General features: G+C 47.3%; 1 protein-coding gene across 1 annotated transcript; it reads right to left on the reverse strand.

The window, feature by feature from the left end:
- Positions 1 to 324: 324 nt before the first annotated feature.
- Positions 325 to 23,459, reverse strand: LOC8036711 (nicotinamide N-methyltransferase). Its single transcript, XM_029967364.4, has 3 exons — positions 23,201 to 23,459; positions 22,043 to 22,250; positions 325 to 975 (listed from the first exon to the last, which is right to left on the reverse strand). Exons 1-3 carry the CDS (start codon positions 23,328 to 23,330, stop codon positions 534 to 536), a joined length of 780 nt encoding a protein of 259 aa, XP_029823224.2. The 5' UTR covers positions 23,331 to 23,459; the 3' UTR covers positions 325 to 533.
- Positions 23,460 to 24,758: the final 1,299 nt, after the last annotated feature.

Consider the following 24,758-nt stretch of genomic DNA (forward strand, 5'->3'; position numbering starts at 1 on the left):
CATATTTCAAAAGCCCCTTCGATAACTATATGGTATGTAGAAACTCTATTAACGTTTGATGTTATTTTTGGTCTAAAAATATATCAGACTTTCCGATTGTTAGTATCAGTGTAAGGGTTTCTGAAGATCGTCTGCGATTAAGATTTTAAGCAGAAGTTTGGATAGGTTGACGAAAACAAACCCAGTTTTGCACCTCAAGGCCGTGTAAGCTAAAATTGCGTTACTCTAGTCACGTATATTCTACCATATCAAGGACGCGTTTCCACAGGCAAGAAATTACTTTAGAAAGGACCCGACGAGAAATAGGAAGCCAGACGCAGTAACTCCGAACAACAACAAAATAAAATTTATTCGGGAGCAGCGTCTATATAAGTACGAAGTAATGATCTTTATAACAAACTAACACTATTTAGTGAACTGGGACGAGTCCATTTTCAGACGCTTGAACGGTTCTCCCGCTTCCTCGCACACGTGCCATTTCTATGTGACTTGCAGACACAATTAAATTTAACAACGAACGCCCGTGGGACCGATCACTGTGCATCGCTTTTCAGCTTCTCGGCCATGACGACGAACGCGGACTCGATAACCGCTGATGAGCGTACAGACTCTTCCAGGCAACGCCACAGCTTGACTTGGAAACCCGCTCGCACTAGAGCATCCTTCACCGTGTCCGGCGTCAGGTCGAGACAGGGAAACGTGACTCCACCCACAGTGTACTCGCGGCAGCCGAGGACGCCACACAGAATCAAAAGCCCTCCATCGCCAACGAGGCCGCCGACGTTCTGCGCCGCCTTGCGGAAGCTGTCTTCGTCCGGGCAGGCGCTCTCTAGGCACAGGCAGGAGAGGACCACGTCGAACTTCTCCCAGTGCTCTTCTGGAAGGACTCTGGGATCCAGGACATCGCAGGGGATCACCTTCCTCACGGCATTCCTCGTTCTCGTCGTTATCTCCTCCGCTCCTCGCTTGACGTCACTGTTTCAGCATGCAAGCACAACACTCGATCACTTGCTGAATTGTCAATCAGTTGCTTATTATATTGCGAAAGCATTAACTGTCCCATAGAGCGGAGCCGGCAGCGTCTGTAACCGCGAAAGACGTGCCAGAAATTCACAGGAGCCGGCGGCGTCTGCAATCGCTGTAACCGCGAAACAACGCGAAAGAAATTCCCAGCAAAAAGGCTCCTATATGGCCATTGGCCGCGACGCGTATAGTTCCAAGGAACGCCACCCCGCAAAGAAGCCCTCTCTATGGCGCAACGGCCCGGCCGCCGGTAAGAGGCAGAGGGTGGCCGGCTCGGCCAGCCGGCCGTTGTGCAGAGTCCGCCCGGGCAACCTCTGGAGAGGTTGCCCGACCGCGCTCAGCGCAGTGCGCAGCTTTAGGAATATGCTACTTATAGGATTGCTTTCGTATTCCTACACGTTAGTCGTTTTAAGTGTCCTATTTTTATTAGTACTCGATATATATATATATATATATATATATATATATATATATATTTATATACGGAAGAAAACGCACTAGAGACGGTTGTTAAAGTTTTTAAAACATATTATTCGTAAAGTTGGTCGGCGTTTCGGCCTACCAACTTTACGAAAATATGTTTTAAAAACTGCAACAACCGTCTCAAGGGCATTTTCTTCCGTATATACTTTTCGTCATCCTGCGCTACGTTTTCTCTCTCTCTCTCTCTCTCTCTATATATATATATATATATATATATATAGTGAACGAAGCGGGGAGACAGTGAATATTGAATTTATTGCATTATTGCATTAATATTAAGGGAAGGAAGGAGGGTATATACACGGTGCAGCCTGTCCCCATGGGCACGAGTGGTTCTTTAAATACCTTCGAAAACGGGCCCTTTCCGACACTTGCAAGCTGATATGACTTGCTACGTCACTGCAGCTACTGGAAAATAGCATGGGCTTTAAATTGGTAACGGCTGTCGTCTAACCAGTCAATCAAATCCTAACCTAACAGTACACGGAAAGCTGGTCAAACTTTTAGTCCGTCGAAACCAGCGGCCGGGATGGCCCAACCGGTTAAGGCGTCGCCCCGGATAGGCGAAGCTTGCGGCTTCGATCCCCGCTCCAGGCTCAATCTTACTCAATGAAAGCAGCTCAAACGACGAAGGCGAAGGGAAGACGCACACACAACGAGACGAAGAGACATACACGACCGGAACAGCCTCATCCTGTCCGTGTGTGTTTCTTCACTTCGTCTTCGTCGTTTGAGCTGTTTCCTTTATCAAGAACGTTTACCAACTCGCCGAATTGGATACCTTAGTACTGGCCTATTTTTTTCAAGCTCTCTTCTTTTCCCTTTCCTCAAGCATTAATGCAGACTCAATAAGCAGTCTCTTCCCTTTTTGGTCACAATATTACCACGGCTGCATTTGTCAATCTTACCTCACTCCCAATAGATACATACATATAACTGATATGAGCAATGTATTTTTTTAATTTATTTTGTGTAACCTTTTAATTAATTCCAAATGACGTCGGTAAACACGTGCACTGAGATACGTTGTGGCTCGCAACACAAGCGCAAACTCCTCAAGCGTGGTGTACCGCAATACGAGCTAGTCCAGTGAAGCGCCGACCTAGTGCCAATACCACCTAGAAGACAAGGCCTGCCACCTAAACGTCATCACTAGAGGCTCCCCACAGCGCCGCCAAGGTTCCGTCACCGCCAGAGCGCCTCACACAGCGACGTCGAGACGGACACGTGTAGCTCGTTCTCTCGCCGAGCTGCAGCATGTCTGCCATTAGGTCGGGATCCAAAACCGATGACGTCGTTCGCAGGACTTGTCCTCTAGGTAGTAAGAGCTCCGTTCCCAGCAACATCTTCGTGCTCGTAGCTCAGGCTTAGCTCACATTTAGGGTAGACTAAAGGAAAACTTAAGCAATTCTGTATTTGAGGAAAACCACTTAGATCGTCTTCGTTTTGCCTCCACCGACCACGCATATCAAAATTACTTTCAATTTGGTGCACGGATGCTGCAGAAAATCATTTTTAATGTACCGCCCAAGATAGGTCTGATAGGCGCATCTTCAGCGCCTATCAAACCTATCCATGCACACTCTTGCTATTAAAAAAAAAAAAAAGAGGAAAAGACGTTTCGTTTGGTCGAAATTCTTTGTTTTTGTAAGCGTTTCGTTACATACTCGGTTAAAACGAACGTGGTAATGCCGAATCAGAGCGCATCTCTTGAGGAGGAGGAGGGAAGGGTAGAGAGAGGAGCGTATGCACTTTTCCTCCTCCCTACCTCCTCCTCCTCTTCTCCTTCGCTTCTCCTTCTTCTCCCGCTCCTCGTCCCTCTTCCCCTCCTCCCGTCTCCTCTCATTCTCCTCACCTCCTGCTCCCCCTCAAGAGCTGTGCTCTAATTCGGCATTAATGCAACGCGCGGTCACAAGTGACGTCATTATGGGAAACGTCCCATAATGCAACGCGGGGTAAAGCGCGATCCAAACCAACGCTTCTTTTTGCGCCTGTAGGTCGTGCGGCTGCGGATGTGACGTATTTTCGTGACGTCGCGCCACTTCTTCACTCCTTCCGGGCGCGCACAAAAAACTTGGAAAATTTCAACTTCTTTCTCAACGCGCACAAAAACGCGCGGTGACGTAGTAGGGCGCTCCTGTGTCCCGGCCAATCGGTGGAGGGCAAGCTAGTTCCGGCTCCGCGTTTCTTCGCCGCCTTCTCAGAGCAAGTGACAAAAGCGCCCGGTGCGCATCCACAATTGGCCCTCTCCTCCCCCCACTTTTATTCTGTTCCAACATAACGACGCGATCTCTCTCTCTCTCTCGCCGCCTTCTGGCTGCGACAGCTTCTGGCTGCGGCAGCTTCGGGCGATCGCGCGTGCGCGATCGCCCGAAGCTGGCCCGTCCAAACCAAAGCGCACGGTTCTGACTCAGAAAGCGCGCCCGGAAACAGCAAAAACGTCGGGAAATGCGTCACATCCGCAGCCGCACGACCTACAGGCGCAAAAAAAAAGCGTTGGTTTGGATCGCGCTTGACGCCGACGGCGCCGCCGCTGAAGCTGAAAACGGGCGCCTAAGAGCTGCGCTATAAAATACTCTAGCATCCACCTCTAACTACAGGAGACAAAGTTTCCAGCTTGAATGGATGCCTGTGCTGGACAAACTGGGCGCCCTTAAAATGTTTAGCCTTGTCCAGCCAGCCAGGGTGTGACTGGCGGGTTTAGTGAGTATTTCATGTTTTATGTATTTGTTCCCAGAGCCAGAAAGGTAATAAATAAAATAAAAAAAGTGTCTGCGTCGCCTAGTCGGTATAGCGTGTCTGGCTCGCAACGAAGGGTCGTGGGCATTTCTCTTCTAATTTTTTTTTCGTTCTTATTTATTTTTGCGAGACGTCGGCACTGACAAACATAGTGGCAGGTGGAAATAAGGCTCAACGTTCCGACTTGCCCAGAGGGCCGCTGCATTGTTCTCGTGCTCAGCTTCATAGAAACCTTCACGCTTTCCCATTCCTTGATTTAAATACGAGACAAATGCAGGTAGAAAGCATGGTTGCAGAAAAACGGTAAATAATAAAAAAAAATGTGTGTGTGCGTGGGGGGATTATATTTGCAGGTAAACTTCGATACAAATCATTATAGTAAAACCGGTTTCACTTAAGTCACGATTTAAATTATCTTGATATTTTTCTTTCCACCAGCTGTCACGATTCAAGAATGGAACCTTTTGCGATTTAAGCATTTCGCGTCAGGCGCTCAGACGATACAGTTTTTCCTCTGTCACGAAAGCGTTTTCTGCGATTCGAGATAAAACTTGAGATAACTGGCAAGAGCGATTTTAAGCGCGAATTAAGTTGGCTCGGGTGTCGATACTCCGAAACGTACCACATTCGGTAATTTGTAGAGCGCAGCTCTTAGGCGCCCGATTCCGCGTATAGCGGCATCGCCTTGGGCGTAATTTTTCGCTAAATTTAGCGGAAAATTGAATTGGTGTTGAGGTCACGTGCCGTCAATTTTCTCGCTAAATCTAGCGGTGAAACTGAATTTGTTCATGCGTGACGTGACATGAAGTCATGTAACATCATTTTTCCCGCTAAATCTAGCGGGGAAACTGAATTGATGTTGTGGTCACGTGGCGTAAAATTTCCAGCTAAATTTAGCGGGAAAACTGTGGGAGGCGGGGAGAGTATGGAGGAGAAGGAGGGGAGGGTACGGTGGAGGAGGAAAGGAGGCGAAGGAGGAGGGAAGAGAAGAGCAGAGGAGGGAAGGCGGAGTGTATGAGAGGGAGGATGGCATACCCTCCTTTCCTCCTCCTCAAGAGCTGCGCTCTAATTTCGCATTACAGAAATTTGTAAACATGTTCCTTCTTTTTTCTTTTCATGAGTATTTGTCCGGCTTTTAGAGTGTGCCTAGATTACAGTGTTTCCGACTGCTCGATCTGAGTGGCGTGGTCTATGGGGGACCGCACTTGGAATAAACGCTGGAAAGAGCCAGACGCTTTGATCGCCTGTGAGAATCTCCGCCTATGACCCTCTTTCCTCCTCTCCCCTTGACCACGCAGCGAATACGACCGCGTTTAAATTGCGAACGCCCCCCGTGGTTTCGGCTGCTCTCTCTCTTCAAAACTATGCTCTCTACATTTAGTCACTAAAAGAATATCTCGATTTATAGAGGATAAGGAACAATAGGTGCTGATGTATACACAACTTGTGATATATAAGTATATATATATATATATATATATATATATATATATATATATATAACAACCTGTCGAGCTATCTTCGGATAGTTGAGTCCACGACAGCAACTCAACTACAAAAGTCGGGGCGTTATCCACTAGGTTTCGGATCCCCTTTTCGTTTATGGCACAAACGAATCTGTTTTCTTTCTGTTCCTGATCTGGCTCTATGGCAAGAAGTCAGCTAGGGCCGCCTTCATTTTTTGCATTTTATTTCTAAAGTAGAAGAGTTTAATTACAAAAAAAAAAAAAAACGAAGACACCTAAGCACTTTTTATGAGTTGCGAATGCGAAAGCATAAATGTCGTTCTTCTGCACCCTTATTTCTTCCGCGGCGTACTGGCGTGGACGACCACGTTTCGCAACTGCCGAGGTATTAGCCCCGAGAAGTTCGCGTGGCGCCCTCTTACGGCAAACCGGGGTGACGTCACGGCGAGGAGAGAAGTTTTCCCCGACTCGCCCCGCTCGCCCTGTGGAGGATGTGACGACGCTAGCTGTCGGCGCGCTTGTTTCTATTTCATTTTTTTTTGGCATGTTTTTCGTAGGAAGTGTAAATTTTTATATGTGCCTTTATTGAGGTACGGCCTGTAGCTACAGGCGAAACTTCAACCAACATTTTAAGCATGGTTGACAGGGCAGGCAACGCATGAATCGCAGCTCGTATATGAAAATAAAGGAATATGGCCACAATTGCAGGAGCATCACAATAAATGCTGCTGATGGTCTAAATGAATTGGCAGGTTATGTATATTATTTTTTTGTATCTGTTTTTAAACAAGATCGCCGAAGCAGAAAAGCTGCATGCTGCTCGAGCAACATGCTAAATACAGTCTCGGCCATGGGGAGAGAATCACAAGTAAGACAGCCGAAATGCAGAAGCAAAGTAGAAAAAAAAAAACAATAAACACGGAACATTTATTATATACATTGCTCGCATTTGACCTTTGCTGGATTCGGATAGTATTTCAATGGACTACACGGGCGGTATACGTAGACTTCTTTATATCAACCCTCATGTAATGTATAACAAACGTAGGCGAGGGTGTCTAGCTCGTTATTAGTCCATTAAGTCCTAAAATTCAGATTTTACTTAAATCGAAATATACTGAAGCTAAAATACCAGAAGCTTTTCTCACGTAGACTGTCGCCCTTCACAGGTTCCACATTTTATGCTACTAGTGCTGCATCTACCACTGGACAGACGTTCGAATCCTTGCTTTTACTCCTGCTTTCCTCTGTTGTCAGAGAGTCCAGCTGTATGGAGTTTGGAGGCCGAGGAAGCTTTTGGAGACCTGCTGCAGTGTCTCTTTTAATTGGAAATGACAATTCAGACTAAACGTTGTATTTTCCGAATACCCAAGACTGGAATAAAAATGTCAGGGAAACGTATAAACATTCCAAATGACGGCACTATTGCTGTGCATATTTTGGGCAGTTCAATACATATCATACAGACAACTGGGGACAATTCGGCCGTTTTTTCTGCTGCCATACAAACTAATTTCCAGTAATTGAGCATCGTCTAAGAAATATGCCTGCGTACGTGTATAAACTATATAATTAATTCACGAAGAAGCTACATTTATGTAAAACAACCTTGTTCCATGAGCACTTCAAAGATAATCAGACACGGGGCCTTTCTGCGAACCAGCGCATGCAGAGTGGCAGCGCAAAGTCGGGGTCGCGAGATAATTTGCCGACCACCCAAAGGCCCACGATATAAATGCCACTTTAAATGCCTTGAAAGCGGGATGTAATATCGTCCTAAATCATGAACATGCAAAGAACAGAGTTCTCGTGTCTGAAACACTTGCGCCACCGCTTCACTGATCCCTCGCAAAATTGCCTTGTGTCGTGTGGACGGACGGGGAGATTCATCGGCGGAATTGCCTCCGCCGATAGCTTTCGGGATTTGTAGCCCAATTTTAAAGGTAAAAGGGACAAGCAGGTTTATAAAATGTACGGAAGCACGTCAATATCGGCCTAACTCAACGTCTTGTACAGCGGATAAATGAAGTCCAGCTCCTCGAAGGACTTGCGGCACACAACGCCAAACCAGGAAACCGGTGCTGGGAAGCGAGCCGATGCGAGATCGCGGAGCGGAGTCATCGCCCTGACGTCACGGTACGCCTCACCCAATCAGAGCGCGGCGACCGCAGCGACGCTTGTGTTCGCTCTCGGGGCTAATAGCGGCCGACGGCCGAGCGCGCGCTCTCGTGAAGTGGCCGCTCGGCGCTGAGCTCGGCCGTGCATCCTCTTCGGAGTTTGCCCGTGCGGGCTCCGCGGTTAACCGCTCCCTCTTACCGGCGGCCATGCCGCTGTGTGCGCTGCGCCGCCGTGTAGAGGGCTTCTTTTGTGGCGTTCCTTGGAACTGCGGCGCGCGAGAGGCTATGGAAGTCTCATTCTTTGAAACTATGACGCGCGCCAGCCAACGAGCCTATCCGTCGCATTTCTGCAACAAACGATAGACTTCGCCTGACTGGGAGAGGGGAAAATGTCGTTCGGCGCGGCTTCAAAAGCTGATAACGTCGGTTTGCTCTATGGGACAGTTAATGCTTTCGCATTAAGAATGTTTACTATTTCACCTGCCAATCGCGGCCTTGGGTAGAACCTGTCGCTCGCGACTTCGGAAACCCCTTATTTTAGTTGCTACGTGTATGACGGCCTGGCGCCATCGAGTGAACAATCACTTTATTAAATGTAGTTACCGCTAATCACGAATAAGTACCGCCAAAATGTATTGGGAGTTATAGTATTTCGGTTAACAGGAGTAATAAAATACTCTCGTAAGGGAGGAAAGTGGAATTAACAAGTGGACGAACGGAGTGAAAGAGCACGGCGGGAACCGCACCGCGGTCTTGCCACACCAGTGCAAACCACCACCGTTCAAACAAAAGATGGCTGCACGTATGCAAACAACAAATTCCAACACATTTTTTTTAAATGCCTTCGGAGAGGCGTACTTGAGACGTCCGCAAAGAGACCATGAAACTGAAGGATAAAAGAGCCACATCCGGTTCGTCAAGGGCAGCGGTAAAAGACACCCAACACTAATTCTGATTAATTTGACCTCTATCTAACTGTAGGCTGATAACTTTGAAACGATATATGATACTCCTTTTTTTCTTTTTGGAGTTAAGAAACAAAAATAAAAGCACTTCAAACGAATGCAGACAGGAGAGGAGTAACTGGAGTCGTATTTAGTCTGTTCATGGTAGCGCTGGGTTCAGAGAAGTGCAGGTATTAGTATAAAGGCAGGTCCGACCCTCAAACATGCCCGCTCGCAAAATATTTGCTGCCACGGTTCTGTCTGCACACCACCCTTTCGTTCTGAGATATTAGGTACGTGGCTACCGCTGACCAACGAGTTGCCATGTAGCAGACGCCGCCATCTTGACCTCGGTTGTCGAAAGTCAGTTGAGTTGAGCTATCGTTGGTGGCTCAATAACATTCGGCGCTGCCGTGTAACTCCGGCCGATTTCGATTGAGTCAGCTTTCCTAGGTTGAGTGACAGTTGAGAGGTCCCGCGTAGCAGGACCATCAGGGTGGAAGTCAAAGCCCTTTCATTGCTACGAAGTTGTCAAGTAAGCTTCAATTCCATACTCTTAGAAAAAAGGGTCTACATAGTCCCTCCTAATAGCCGATTCACATGTCGGACCGAATCGCGATTTTCGTCCACGGCTGGTGTACGCCATGACCGGCACGTAAGAGATTCCTGCGATCCGCTTCTCGTCCGCAGAAGCGTGGACTGATAAAGTCGAGTGCCTTATCACTCTGGAATTTCTCGCGGGAGATTTACTTGAAAAGCGTTTTGTCTGGCAACGGTACAAAGTTTTCTCGTTTTTTTTTAGGATGATTTGGTCAAAAATGGCGCACCGCTATATTTTGTGCGTTCGCTGGTTCATTTTCTCGCGTGATTCTTGGTTCCACGCGTGAAACAAACTGGAGAAACGGCTAACTCGACGCACATTCCGGTGCTCCTACGGGTCCGTGTGAAAAAGCCTTCGTCGAAACTCGCCTAGCACGCCGCAATTAGCGGCGAGATGTTTTGGTAGCGCCCTCCTATGGTTTCCTTTCGTGACGTCACTACCTTGCGAAAAACAAGTTCGATGTTGTTTGTAATTATCATGGTGGAAGCCTAAAATCACTGCGAAACCAACACTACCAACACCGCCAAAATGGAACTTCTTTCATTCCTCTTATTTCCGCCGACGAGAAATCATTTGCTGACGTCATAGGCAGCATTCGACCAATCATGGCAGGCCGACCACAGCGACGCTTTCGATCGCGCATGTCGCCAATAGTTATTGCACAGTACCTCCAATCAACCTTTCACCGAGCAAGACCTTTCTTGTGGCTGTGGGGTGCTTGAGTGTTGTGCACGAGCGCGGATTGCGTGAAGGCATCTCTAAACGCCCCTTCGCGAGCCCAGAACTTCGTCGCTTCTACGCTTAACCCTTCTCGAGCACGATCATGCCTGTGTCACTGTCATGCCGTGGGTTAGTAAAGCTAGTGGCGCTTCGCGCGAAGCCTATCATGTTTTGCCTCGATCTGTACATAACAGCGGCGTAGGATTCTTTATCGCGGTAGCAAACGTCGATTTCGCTATTGGAAAGCGGTGCCACGGTGCGACGTTGGAGTTTTGTGGCACTGTGGACTGGCGAACAGGTTCGGTCCGTCCTCGCTGGCGTCTGCTCGTCGTCTCCCTCGTGTGGATGCGTTGAGAGACGGACGAACAACGGACATGTCGTCACGTGACCAAACCGTCCGCAGATCAGTCCGTCGTGTGAATCGTCCATAAAGGGAGCAATGCTCCTGTAACCTGAGACGTCACTCGTGATGTCACAGCTTACAAGAGCGTTTCTGTCGTCACTGCTGACGTCACTCGTGATGTCACAGCTTACAAGAGCGTTTCTGTCGTCACTGCTGACGTCACTCGTGATCCTCGTGACGTCACACTTGACGTCATTTTGGGAAACGTCCCATAATGCAACGCGTGGTTACGCCGACGCCGACGGCGACGCCGTTCAAGCCGGAAAAGGGCGCCTAAGGGCTGCGCTCTACAAATAGTATTCCCAGTGTGTGTGCGTGTGTTTTTGAGTCACAGCTCTCAAAGTGTTTTGAACGGCTCAGGGAATGAATCTCTTAGTAAAAAGTAAGCGCTCATGCCGTAATTATTTGAAAGCCAATACAACAAGCCGCTCCACTCGGGATCCAAGCCACGTGTTTGCTTCCTCGCACGGCATGTCGGAGCAAGTCTTTCTATCGTAGAATTTGTTTTTCTATTTGTGCTGTTCGAATGCGGCTGCAAATGTCCCTTTAAATTGATCTCAGTAGAGCGGTTATTCAGTCAGCCGGAAGCGATGCTTCATGGCCAGAGAAATCGTTTTTCGATCAACATGAATGCAATCAAAGCCGTGACTTGCGGCTGGTGTGAAGTGTACGGAGCTACGCCGTGCTGAGCTCGAAAACTTTAGCACTCATCCCAGAGCGCCACTTGGAGGGAATTTTCTCCAGAAACCGTACAATATTTAAACAGCAAAATGAAGAATAGTCTTTTTTTGTCGATTTTACATAGCATGCTTCCTTAACGCTAAAATTCCGAAACTGTGGATATACGTTCTTTCATCATATTTCGAGACTGTTCAGTCCTTCAGACAGAGCGCAATAACTCTTGCGTAAATAAAAAGCGCGAGAGCCAAGGACAACCAACTAGGTAAACCAAGGCCAACAAATTATTTTGACGCAATAACTCTCGCGGATGGGTGAACAGGACATCGCAGACGACAGTCTCATAGGCCACTGTACGATAGGCGCTACGGTTCGGAGCAGCGTTCCGAGATGAATATCCGCAGGTCGATCGATTGCGCCGTGGTCCCTCAAGCAGCCTTCAACTCTTTAATGTAAAGCAGAACGACAACCTGCAACAAAGGCCCCCTCCGATCACGACCCGACCAACGGCATCAACGCCTGACAGTTTACGTCATCTCATCTTGTTGTTATACAGCTGATACGCGGACACACGGTCACATCGGCGACAATTCCAGTCTTCGTTCAGAGCACACAACACTGACATCGCGATGTTGCTGCTATGATGCTGCTATGTTGCTGACACGCAGAAATACAAAGCTATGTTTATTGCCGGTTGGCACTCGGCGTAAAACAATCGCACTCAGCATAGAAGACACAGCACCCGGCAGCCAAACCCAACGTTACTAGGTCGGCTCAGTTTAAAAACTTCGCATTAGCTGCGCCTCAGAAATCCGGACCCCTCCGTTCATGCGGGACGCTGGCTTTTCTTTGCGAAATCAAGCGATCGGCGGCAAGTGGGGGCCCTTGAGCACTTCTTTTTAAGAAATAGACTGTGATTAAATTCTGCCGCAGCCACGTAATTGTAAATATGCACGCTTACGATTTCGTCGATTTTTAGACGGCATAATGCACCGGATTGGAGCGTAGGTGCGTAGCTTTGGGTTGAGTTTTGAGCGCGGTTTTATGCTCGTGCAGAGTAAAACAGGATCAATGTCATACAAGTTGATGTCTCTCTTATTCGTCTATGACCTACAAGCACAATCAAGAGCTCGCATATGTTCTCAGTGCCGTATAGAGTCCTCAATAAACGGCCCCACCTATTCGTCACAGAAAAACTAACAAAATACGTTTTCTACCTTTTATTTTCTGCATCAACAAATAGCTGGCAAGGCTGAAATTAAGATGAGTACTGTGCAACGTTTATTTCTTTTTCCACGAACGAATCGTGACCAGAATGCAAAGTACCAAGGCTGAAAATACCTCATCACAGAAGCCAGGCTTTCTTGTTTGCTACTGCCACCTTCTCCGTCATCTGTAACTTTCGATTGGTGTCTCTCGCGTAGAAATGCATTTCCGTTATAACAAAGAAGCTGAGTAGTAGGGAAGTGAAGATTTCACAGTGATCTTTGCACACCAGCCTTCCTATAGCCCATAATAAGAGGCTCAGTGAGGTAACTATGAATGTTTTTTCTTTTGGCTTGAAATAGACCGCAGAAGCTTCGTGACATCAATAAAACGACACCATGATAAATTTATTTGAAGCCGAACTGCAACGTTAACAAAAAAGTAGTCAGCACAATGCGAATTTAAACTAACGCGCTCATGCCACGTTTCTGTATCATGCACTACACAAATGAACTCGTTTCACATAGGCAACGACAGTGCCTCATAAATCATACTCTGCTGCTGCGAAGCTGTACTAGGCACTGTAAAAATAACGCTTCTAAAATCTACCGCACGTTCACACGCGAATCTCTAAAATATACATATACGAATCCGCGCTCATCAGCTAATCGGAATGTCTTGAAATTTTTACCCTTAGTCACACGACTCCAAAATGGCAGGCACACGCAAGGGACCAAGGATGTCCCAGACGTAAAAAACAAACGAGAGAAATAACTCAGCTGTTTTCACGAGCTCGGATGTTCTGGTAGTATTAGGCCTACACGTAGCCGAACGAATGCAAATACAAAAGAGCCTACATCCTTCAAATTACAATGACGTCTTCAAATTGGCATTGTTTTCTAATGTGGCTTTGAAATGTATGCAGCACTTTATGCTTGACATTCTGACACAAACAGAAACTACCAGAAAAGGGACGTTCACGGTATTTCAGTCCGTAAACGTCCAAGGCACAACAGTCCATCTGCCGGATACCACAAGAGACGCAGCTATTTCTCTGAGGTTGCGTGTCCCTTGGGGCCGAATGTCAAAGACTGCCGAAACTACGAAGGCCCAGAGGGCGTGAATTTACATTAAACGTCTCAGGAAATGTTGCCTCAACCCGGAGATTATCAAACTGGGAGCACCCGTATGAAAATGTTCAATGGTCGGCTATTGAAAACTCTTTGTATGGTCGGCTTTAGAATATTGGCCCAATTAGCTAAACAATTTTCTATGGCTGTCTTTAGCATTTTTATGGTCGTCTTTATAGGCCTCTTTAGCTTTGTCTATGACCCTATCACTGTCTAGCTATAGCGCTTTTTAGCTTTTCTAGTGGCTGGCCCTCTATAGCCAGCATGCTATAGCTGCCTATGGCTTTTCATTTGGTGTCTTTAAGCCATTTATATCATCTGCTAGAGAAGGCTGTATAGGTTTTCTATGGCCCTCTTTAGACTGCACACTCTAAAAAAAAAAAAAGTTTCCTTTTCAAGTTTCTCCGACGTTTGAACGCTACATGGTAGATACACATACATCACTGAACGCACCAAATGCACATAACACAGGCAGAACAACCCCCCACACTACATCAACAACGCAACCGACACCGGTCCCCCACCCCTCTTTACGTACGCTAGAGCCCTGCACCGGCCGGATTTTCTAGGCCCGGCCCGACGCGGCCCGGCAGAGGCACGGCCCGAGCCCGGCCCGAGCCCGACAGGATATTTAATTTCTAAGCCCGGCCCGACCCGGCCCGGAAGAGACATAGCCCGGGCCCGGCCCGGGCTCGGCAGAATTTTTAGACAGAAGTTCGAGCCCGGCCCGAGCCCGACAAAAATGTTTTAAATATAAGCCTGAGTCCGGCCCGAGCCCGACAGTTTATATTCATGAGCCCAAAAAAGTTTGCAGGCTTCAACCTAAAGACTGCCTAAGCATAAAGCGAGCATATTTGATTTAAATTTCTTTTGGACTTGGATCGAGATTTTTTCACAAAATAAATATCCCGACTGGGTGTATTTTCGAGAATATTGGCGAAATATGCATTGTACAAGTGATTTAAAGAAGAAAAGTGCCGTATTCTTTATTTATGCATTTCTTGAAGAGATATCGGGCTTTTCGTTGTTCGATTCGTGTCAGAGAACTTTTTTCTCTACATGTTTTTGTGAAGAAATAATCAGAATCACGCTAGTGCATATTCAAAAAGCTGTATAAGCATAAAAATATCTAGTTAGCTTATCCTTGGCGGCATAGTAAGGCTCCCTGCACAAAAGCAAAATCAAGCTCACGTTGTTTTTCTTGTGTTCAGTTTGAAACGCAGAGAAAAAATACACTCATGTTGCACCCTGCGACTGGAGTGCCCTCGGTTTCTTGACCGTACTTTCCCACTATGGTGGAGGAATCCATACGTTTCCTTTTATCCACGTAAAAGCTTTCCAAATGCAAGACGTCTTTTTTTTTTTTGAACAGCAGTTTAGTAGTTTTGCATTTCGGTTGTTTGTTTTCATTGAACCGAGAAGATCAATGGGCACCTTTTTTGTTATCAACAATTTAAAATCCGTGGCACACGACTGCTCAGCCACGCCCCGGGCCGGCCCGGGCCGGCATGGCCCGGATAATATTTTGTTCAAGCCCGAGCCCGGCCCGGGCCCGAGAAAATGCGTGCTACCCGGCCCGAGCCCGGCCCGCGGGCCGGGCCGGGCTCGGGTTTTCGGGCTGGCCCGGGCCCGTGCAGTGCTCTAACGTACGCTACGTTCGCACTACCTCTATATATTGCAGTCTTATTTTTGAATCCGACTTGGCCGGTGACTACCGTCATTTGTCGCATAAACACGAAGAGGCGGAGCAAATATTACTCGTACTTAATAGATTATTTGAATTGTCTCTTGGAATAGCCCCCATCTCTTAATCAAACTCCCTGAAAAACGCAAATGCATATTGTTAGGCTAATTAACTAAAATTTAATAATTATATTTTTATTAAGCTTGATGAATCATGTTGACAGTGCAGTGACGAAATGAAGTACACTGGTGCTGAAGATTGCATTCAAGCTATTGCATGAATTCAGTCTTCGGTGCCAGCGTAATCTATTTTCACTTTTTTTTTGAGGGGTAATAATTAATTTTCATTGTTGCACAAGTATTTCAATGAATTTTTGAAGCAAACAATATTACTTTCACGACTCGTTGCAACAGAAGAGAACATATCTTGGGCTCATGCTTTGTCACCGGTATTGCAGAAATTTAGCAAGTCCCCGTAGTGATTTTCTATAGGCGTGTAAAGAAAATCTATTGGTTCGTAGTCTTTAGTCTCGGGGCCATAAATTTTTCTACAGACGGGTAAATATAATTTATTGGTTCCCAGTCTTTAGACGCGGGGCCATATAACTTTATATATGCGGTTAAAGAAATTTTATTGGTTCCCAATCTTTTAGGCTCAGGGCCATAAAATTTTCTGTTGGCGGGTAAAAACAACTTATTTGATCCCTGTCTTTAGACTTGTGGCCATAGAATTTTCTATAGGCGGGGAAAAAATTTGTTGGTTCCCAGTTTTTAGACAAGGGGCCATAGATTTTTCTATAGCTGGCTGCAGCTGTATTCATGGATTTCTATGGCCGACCATAGAGGGCCATAGGGGTTGATAGCCTGCCATTTAATTTTCCATAGACGGCCATAGACCATTTTTGTATGGGCAGTCGTTCATAATGCAGTTTGTGAACTCACACGAAAATTTGTGTTTTGTAGCGTATCCAGGGGTACCGAAGCCAGTCAGCCTAGAGTTCCTGTATGGGCTCCATAGGCGAGCCCAGGGTGTAAGATAGACAGGTGGGGAAACGGCCCATAGAAGCCTACCGCAGCGCCGTGACCGGATTGTGTACTCGTCTGCTTGCGGGTACCCCCGATTTGCGACAGATGGCGCTGCGGCGAGAGGAAAAAAGTCGGAATCGGATTTGCACGGAATTCGATGGGAGAGCGCGCAAAATAAACCGAGAGCACGACATTCCTTCATTGAAAATCAACGAGAAACCATCTCCGTTAGTTTAGCCGGTCGCCACCGGTCGCCCATTCGGAGTGAGAGTTCGCGGTGCTCCACATAGATGGCGCCACAGAAAAAGAGAAAGCCGAGGGGGACACAATGCGGTCGCTCATTTGGCTCTCGTTTCCCCACCTGTCTAACTTACACCCTGGGCGAGCCTATGGAGCATATACAGGGACTCCAGTCAGAACGACCTGTAAAAGCTCCAAGGCAACCTGCAATGGCGTTTGGTTAGACGCTCCCTATCGACTGAAGCAAGACACATTGTGGGTATGCCTCGGAGCGGCAGCTGCAATGTTCAAACGTGAACCATTACTCTGGTGGCGCCGCTATACACTGTTAGCAAAAATAACACGCCCAGACGTGTAAACCGTTGTCCCATAGCGGACACGTCGAAACGTGTTCGTTTTACACGCAGCCATCTGTGTTTTTCGTCTACACATGAGGTGCTGTGTAAGCTTAACACGATACACCGTGTTTTTCTTCCGCTAAGCACGGTTCAGCGTGTTGGCTGAGCGTGCTCATAAAACATGGCGGCCAGCAGCCGAGAACAGGCGAGGGACGAGCCCAGCAAGCCGCGCGCCTTTCGGCTGAATTGAAAGCTCACAGGACGGCGTTTGTTCTCCTTCGATGTCTTTTATACACACTAAACAATCTCCAAGCGGCGGACGTAGCTACGCGCAAAAATACGTACGTGCGTCGTCGGCGGTCGGCGGCGTCGGTAGCTACGGTAGCTACGATCGAGCCGCTAGACAGAAAAGCGAACTTGAATGGACAAATAACTCGAGCAAACTATTTGAAATCGGGCGGTAACTTCCGCCACCTAGCGGGATTTCTAGCAGTCTATAAAAAAAAGTTTGTTAATATGCTACAAGCCTACGACCGATCACAAGTATACACAACCCCTACATACATCACGCACAACGCCAATACCACGCATTACACACCACCGACATATACACAAACACAACACCCGACACTGCGCCCGACACTTCCTACTCAACATGCTTTTCTCTCCGCGGCGTATATAAGCTTGGCATGTGCGGGTGAGCTATTTAGTCGCTGACCGTTACAGATTTATAGAAGAAGACACAAAACACGGCGCAATGGACAGCCGCATGTAAGAACCCTTTGCATTTAAAAAGTATGGAGGCAAAATCTATAATGTTAGTCCGTTGCGGAAGATAACGATGTATTGACAATAAATCCTAAACCGGTCATGAAGAAATTCAAATTTTTGTTATTTTTATGCTAGACCAGTGTTATGAGCAGTCCGACTAGCTTGAATCAGATTTTTTTTTTAATTAGTAAGATTTTATCATTATATAATTAATAATAAACGGAAATGATGCTTGCGCAAAGCATTTTTTTATATATTCTTGTGAAGGACATGTGCTCAACACTTCACTTCCGCTAGTTGCAGTAGAGGAGCAGACGCCTTCACTTTTGGGTCGTGTTGATGCAGTTTGTTGTCGTCTGTCGTGTCGGTGTTGAGTGGAGCGGTGGGGCTCGGGAGTTCATGGCCGGTGTTATTCGTGATCACTGGTGTGGGGCGCTAATGCGTCTTTTTCTTCTTTTTTTTTTTTTACACTGCCACGCTGTTACCATTCCGAACTTTGAATATACACGGGCCCGTAGCACTGCATTATGCTGAATGGCGAGCTCCTTCTCTGCTGACGTCGCTTTCCTGGTACCTCTCGTGGATACTGCAAGCGTTTAAACAGTGTACACCGTCTCGCCTACATCCCCGGTGACGTATTCCACCTGTTGAAACGTTTTGCTTCCGTCATTTTTAAGTACGCAAGGCAGTTATCTCGTTGCTCTGGTTCCGGTTATAAAAGCAAGGCAAAACGCTCGTAGTTCCCGCCCTCAGTACACGTTGGACATCTTCCACACTTTGACACCGGATAACTGAATGAACGAGGATCTACATTCACTTCAGAGGTCACTCTCGCCGCTTCCTCACCGTTTAGCAGCAGGATCAGCTGGCGACAAGCCACGGATGAAAGCATTCGTGGCTTGTGAGCATCAACAGCCCAAGCGCACTCGGTGCCGACGCGGGCGATGCGGGTTTCTGTCAACGGGGAGGCCAGCACAAACCGTGACCGTTCCAGCTCTTCGTCATGGCACGGTGTTGCAGAGAGCAGAGTAAAATACAACTACACGGACCACCGAAGCAAACGCACTGCTATCGTAAATCTTGGCTTGTGATTGCGCCTTTGTAGATCATCTTATTCGTTTTACTGGAGAGACGCAAACGAAAGGCATAACAAAATCGCTTGCATACCCCGCATACCTCGCAAAAGCATTTACCCAGTCACCTTACGAAAAGCGCGAAACACGGAGTCCGCACCGTCCTAAGCTTCTTCTGTTTTTTAACTGCTTTAGAGCAGTTTGTACCCGCTTTTAGATATGCCTAGTGAAACTGAAACAGGGCAGTGCCATTGAAAACAGACAAAGTTGGGAAAGCTTGCTCCCTCTCTCCAATTTCTCAACTCTCAAGTGATTGTACCATAGTAAATGCACCAGCGCCTTTCCAAAACAAAGAAAAAGCACTATGTTCACCACGCAAAAAATGGTCTCAGTTCATGCATCTGTGGGCAGGTAGGAAATCTTGCCCCAATTTATTCACACCGCATGATGAGCGCAACAAACTCGCACGAGATTTAAAGGAAAATATCAGTGGTGACTTAAGTTTCCCTGAAATTCTGTTACCGGTCGTTTGCAGGACCGAGTCATCTACTCGAGCTGTGTGCGTCGCTGTGCAAACGCAGTCCAACACGAAGCATAAAAACGGCAGATCTAGGACAACAATCCGGAGTCCATTGTTCAATTTAAACGACGTAATTTTGTTGAAAACGCCCACAGCTTTTTACTCACGGTATGCGTCGGTATACTTCCACATTTTGAAACAGAACGAGGGAAGATTTACTTTTAAAAACGCTCGCTGCGTCCTCCGGGACCAGCTGGACCGGATCAGCTGATTACGACGGACTAAACCCACAGCAACCAATTCGCGCTCCGTGTTAGTGTGGCTTTCTACCTCCAAGCACCGCACCACACACCACGGACACTTCAGCTCTTTGTCGCATCGCCGCGTTGCACCAAACAGAACGAGATCGCCGAAGTAAACGCAGCGCTGTCGTGACCCTTGGCTTGTGGTTGCGCACTCGTGGACCCGGTGACACCCTTCGCTTTCCAAGCACACACGACGATTGCGAATGATGCTTTCCGTCGTCCGGGAACATCACAGGGGCACGTCTCCGGTCACGTCTTCGCTACATGTGCTCGCAAGCCGAGCACCTTCCAACCTTCTTGCAACCTCCTTGCTTCTTGCCCAACCAAAAGAATACCGGCGCCATGTTAAACGTGCGTTGTTGCCAGATTTTCTCCGACCAAATAAAAAACAACGAAAGCAAACCGGTTCTAGCTTCCAGCTTACATCGGCGTTACGCCGTGGCCAAATTTTCTCTGTCAGATGCAGCAACACTGGACACCACGGAGCGCCGTAAATTCTGAGGAGGATGCATGGGAAGCGGCGGCACCTTCGCTTGCAGTTGGAAGGGTTGAAGCCAAAACGAAACCAACTGCAATGTCGCGTGTTCAGATCAAGGGCACGCTTTTTATAGCCATTGTAACTGTTTAGAACGAGTAATTATACGCCTAACTTTATTTTTGGTGTGTGAGAAACAATTATCAAGACCCCTAATATAAATACAAACAAGGGCGACATAAGGGAAGCCGCATTGCCATTGTCGACCACAAACAATGGCAGCCAGCACGCACGGTAAGCGCGGGGTTCGCCCCGTCTCGCGACATGGCGTAATTGCTTTTGGTGCTCATCTGTCTCCGAGACATGTTCCTTTCCGCGGAATTTGACTCCACGGTCCTTTCTAGGTGTGTCCCCAAGCGTTCCGGTGCTTCGGTAGCCGGCAATGCTGCGGTCGTCGCCGGCGGTGGTGCGTGTTTTCGAGGTCGGCTACACGGTTATGCGTGTATGACCGAACGAAAACACGTTTTTTACAACCTCGCATGATTTTTGAACGAATTATCCGTTACTCAACGTGTAAATTTATGGTAATTTGTGTAAATAGCGTGTTTTTCACCCCAAATATTCACCAAATACACGGGACTTGCTAACAGTGTAGCTTAGTGTCTGAAGCAAGAAATACTGCGTAGGCCAGGAAGACGTGATCGTATAACATGCCAGTACGGCGTAAGCTACGGCCCTGACGGCCGATCGGAACGTGACTACGTATCACTGGAGTACGCTTTTACTGCGAAGAAGTATCAGGCTTTTCGCTGCGTCATGCTCCAATATGTGTCCGTTGCGCTCGTATACGTAGCGCAGCCGTCGGCACGCAATGTGGGGCTTATCGTTCACCCTTTGAACGAGACAGTGTATAATCGTGGGCTCTCACTCTGCCGTCACCGCCTGGGTTTTGCCGACTATACAGGAACTACAGTCAGACCGAGCGGGTCGGGCGCGCTGCGACACGAGCGCCGCTACGCGGCAGTGAATGCAGCGCCTCACTGTTTTCTCGGAGCTTGTCAACTTAGACGATCTAGTAACGCTAGTAACGTTGGCAAAACCTGCCTGACTTGAACGGTTTCCGCGGTTGCCCTAACGTCGTCGACGTCGACACGATCGTTCCGCAATCCGGAGGCGGCCTTCTTAGCCCAGTGTACGTAGCGCTGCTGGCACTAGTCTGGAACTTCGCTGCTTCGAACGGCTTCGTTTGCTCGTTTGACGAAATTAGTGGTCAAAACGTCAATGCAACCAAGATGTTCTGCGTGTTTGGACTGGGAGACGGATTTACAGCCGGCCTTCGCTGCCGCTGAAGCGCAATCAACTCAACAACGTTTATTAAACAGCGCGCGCGACGTGCTCGAAAAACGAAACCGAAAGAATATGAGTCGGGAGGGCGAAACTTTTTTCCCGTCTGGCTGAAGAAGGGGAAAAACGCCTCGTTCTCCCTTCTTCTCGCGTCAATAGAAAAAAAAAAAAAAAAAGAGAACGCGCCGTTGCTTTTTTTTTATTTTTTAGAGTGCTTTTTTTCAGGAAGAAGCTTTTCATCGGTCCGAGTGACCATGCACAGAATGTCCTAAATAAACCAAAAAACGAGTGGCAGTCGGGGGACGCAGAAAAAACAAGAAACAAGATATCACAAGGTCCTATTTGTTTATTCGTTCTATGTAACGAAGGCGAATGCCTCTGAATGTGTAAAAGCGCAGGGAAGGTGGTGAATAACTTCTATATTTCAAATCGAAAAAGAACGGACATAAACACACGGTGTATGTTCATATATGTCTTATTTTTCCATTGTCTTAAGCTGAAGTATTGAAAAATGTCTAAGTATTGCTTCACTGTATGAATCAAGACGCTGCTTGAGGTCGCCCCCATGGGAGTAGTAAGCAAGCCATAAAATCAGTAATTATTTCAAGGCGTGTTAACCATACGAATGCTGAGTCGGAGAAGGAGGACTCAACAAACTAACACTTTACAGCTACTCTGACGGCATAGAATAAGTACCGTACACGTTTTACCGCGATACCCAGGGTTGTGTTTTTTCTTAAAATCTGAAGCTCGTTACCTGAATCCTTCGAGCCTCGCCAGAGACTCGCTGTAGCATGACCAGTCCAGCGCGTCGGGAGCATTCTTCCACCATTTTTCCACCTCCACCCTGTTCCCGAGCACGTAATCACTGAGGACGACGTCCTGCGCGCGCTTCGTGGCTGGGAACACGTTGTAGGTTGTGGGCCCGCAGCCAACGTCCAGAAGGCTTCGTTTCCTGTCCGGAACTGAAAAAGAAGTGAACAGTAACTTCGATCAATCATCCTTTCAAATCTCGTTAGACGGCACGTACACCATAAGAAGCCTGACTTGACACACACACTTGGGGAGCACAGACACGTCACATAACATTGGTGGCTCCGCTGAGCTTGAAGACCTCACGACCGGACGAGCACCGTCCGTTCCTGCTTCGGTGACGTCCAAGCGCATCATACGGGCACTTGGCATTTCGTAAAAGAGCGCGAGCGCAGCTTTAATCAGCTCTCGGAAAGGGAGAGGGTATGCGTGCCGGCGCCATCACCTGCACTGAAAATAAAAGTTGTCCCGAGTATAAACCCCACATCGTCCTCCGCCGAAGTGCCACTGCTTTCCCTGCAGTCAGCAGTCTACCTTTTACGTTTTCTTTTTCTTTCTCTGGAGAATGACAAAAACAATTCACCAGCATTTTGTTCCTTTTAAGTTAACTGCTGGAATACGTGAATAGATAAAGTAGTCGCCGAAAACAAAGAAAGTATAGTAGGAGTTTTACGCATCTTTAATTTTTGCTCGCACTTTGTCACCGATTTGTAGCCTCGTAAAAATCATACCTGGAATTGCTTATACATTATCCGGTTAACTGTACTGCTTTTAAGTTTTCAGCGCTTATTTTCACAGAATACATTCATCTTAGCAGGCTCTCGAATCATCTGCGGACTGCATCCTTCCATCTAAATCTAAGTACAGGCGGCCACAGCCCCGAATATCCGCGGCCCGTTTTCTCGCTTCCCACTTCCCGCGTAATTTTACTTCCTAACAAAAAAAAAAAGATCACTATCGCTTTATATTTGCCGCCTCAAGTACTCATAATATCCGAGGTCACGTTCATTGTAGTCCACACATGCATTTGCGAGTCTACAAGATACGTTTAAATCGGAGACCCCAATAAAACGGATATCAAAGGCAATGAAAAATCGCTTACGGGATTCAAATATCGAGTGAAGTTCTCTCTGGTGGAAGTGTCTCAGGAAGCTGTGCGCAGTAACCAAGTCTGGATAATCCACGGCAACGAATTCTCGCCTGTACTTGTTCCTAAGTTCATCGAGATCCATGGCCTTTCTCGTCTTGTTGAGTCGGACTCGGAACTTTGTCTGGATTGCCCGAGTGGGAATTCCTGCAGAAACCGCAATCTGGACGCGTACCTATCGAGAGTCTGGGCATCGACACTATAACGCTTTATTGAACTACTACTTCTGCGGAACGGTGGGGACAGCTAATGAGCCTTCATTTGAGAGAGGGACCAACTGAAACCAGGAAGAGTATTGGAACTGGCTGCTCAATCTGGGCAGGGTGCCGGGAAGCCGTCTTCGTCCGGTGTTTTTACCGCGTCAAAAAAAGAACTGGACCCTCGATTTCCGCCTGATGACTTCATAGAAGTGTCACGCTGTCGCCGGTGGCGATCCTGGCGGCGTTCCAACAGCTGTGCTGAATGTGGCAGACGCCTGTTCTGCTGCAGGTCGCTCTCCAGTGTGGCAGTCCACAGAAACTTCGGCCACAACGAGTTGGGACGCTGTGACGACAACGGCACTCGCGTTTGCACGTGCTTTTTTTCCGTAACTTCTGCGGCCCACCACCAGAATCGCGACATCCAACAGCATGACACTCCGACTTTCGTGACGTGACGTGTTGTCACGTAGGGACCACCTTGGATGCATGGGCGGAATAGGACGCTAAAACACACCAGTAGACGCTTTCCAGACAGCGTAGTTTGGAGCGTGTGTGCGTTTCCGCGTGGCGAGGACGATGGCGGGCGGCGAGGCTGGGCAAAGCTTACAGATACCTGCAGACGGTCGGCGATTTCTCGTTCTCCTTGCGGCTTGTATTGCAAAAAAGACCCTTACAACACGTGACACCAAGAGAGCAATCAAAAACTCTCAAATCTGGGCACACTGGGGACAGCAACCCAGGTGCTTCAAGCTGCATGTGCGAAGGCTCGAGTACAATGGTAAACAGATAAACGTTTTCCGCCCTTATCTTATCAAATCAGAGCTAGAATTTTGTAAGCAGCTCCCCGAGAAACTCCCCGAGATAAGCGCTTTTGAGAATGGGGCCAATGGCACGATCAATTTGGAGTCCGTTCCAAAAGATATCTTACATACCACAATCGTACATATGCTGATCTAGCAAAGAAAATGGTTCCCTCCCTTTATATTTTGTTGCTCAGCCCTTGCCGTGTGCGGCGAAATCTATATAAGGACAGTTGGAAATTATATATTGAATGGCAACTTAGAAAATCTAGTATTTAAATAAAAAAAATTAAAAAAAACGTTTTAGAGTTTTTTTTTTTTAATTTGTACTCATTTTTTTGCGTAAGGTGCAAGTTAAGGGATAAAATAATTACCAGTATGATTTTTCGAGATACAAGCAGTGAGGATCTTATTAACAAAACAGTGTCTTTTCTAAATTAATAAATAATATTAAAAGTTTGGAATGAGAACAAAAGAACGCTTTTCATATAAATGCTAGCAACAGCGAGACTA

The sequence above is a fragment of the Ixodes scapularis genome, unplaced genomic scaffold, assembly GCF_016920785.2.
Source record: "Ixodes scapularis isolate PalLabHiFi unplaced genomic scaffold, ASM1692078v2 PGA_scaffold4__175_contigs__length_147842914, whole genome shotgun sequence".
NCBI lineage: Eukaryota > Metazoa > Arthropoda > Arachnida > Ixodida > Ixodidae > Ixodes > Ixodes scapularis.

Coding starts and splice junctions, on each gene's coding strand:
- LOC8036711 (XM_029967364.4), bottom strand. CDS start 23,330: ATGGATCTCGATGAACTTAGGAACAAGTACAGGCGAGAATTCGTTGCC. Junction 22,251..23,200: donor TCACTCGATATTTGAATCCC/GTAAGCGATTTT, acceptor CTTCTTTTTCAG/TTCCGGACAGGAAACGAAGC. Junction 976..22,042: donor GCGAGGCTCGAAGGATTCAG/GTAACGAGCTTC, acceptor ATGCTGAAACAG/TGACGTCAAGCGAGGAGCGG.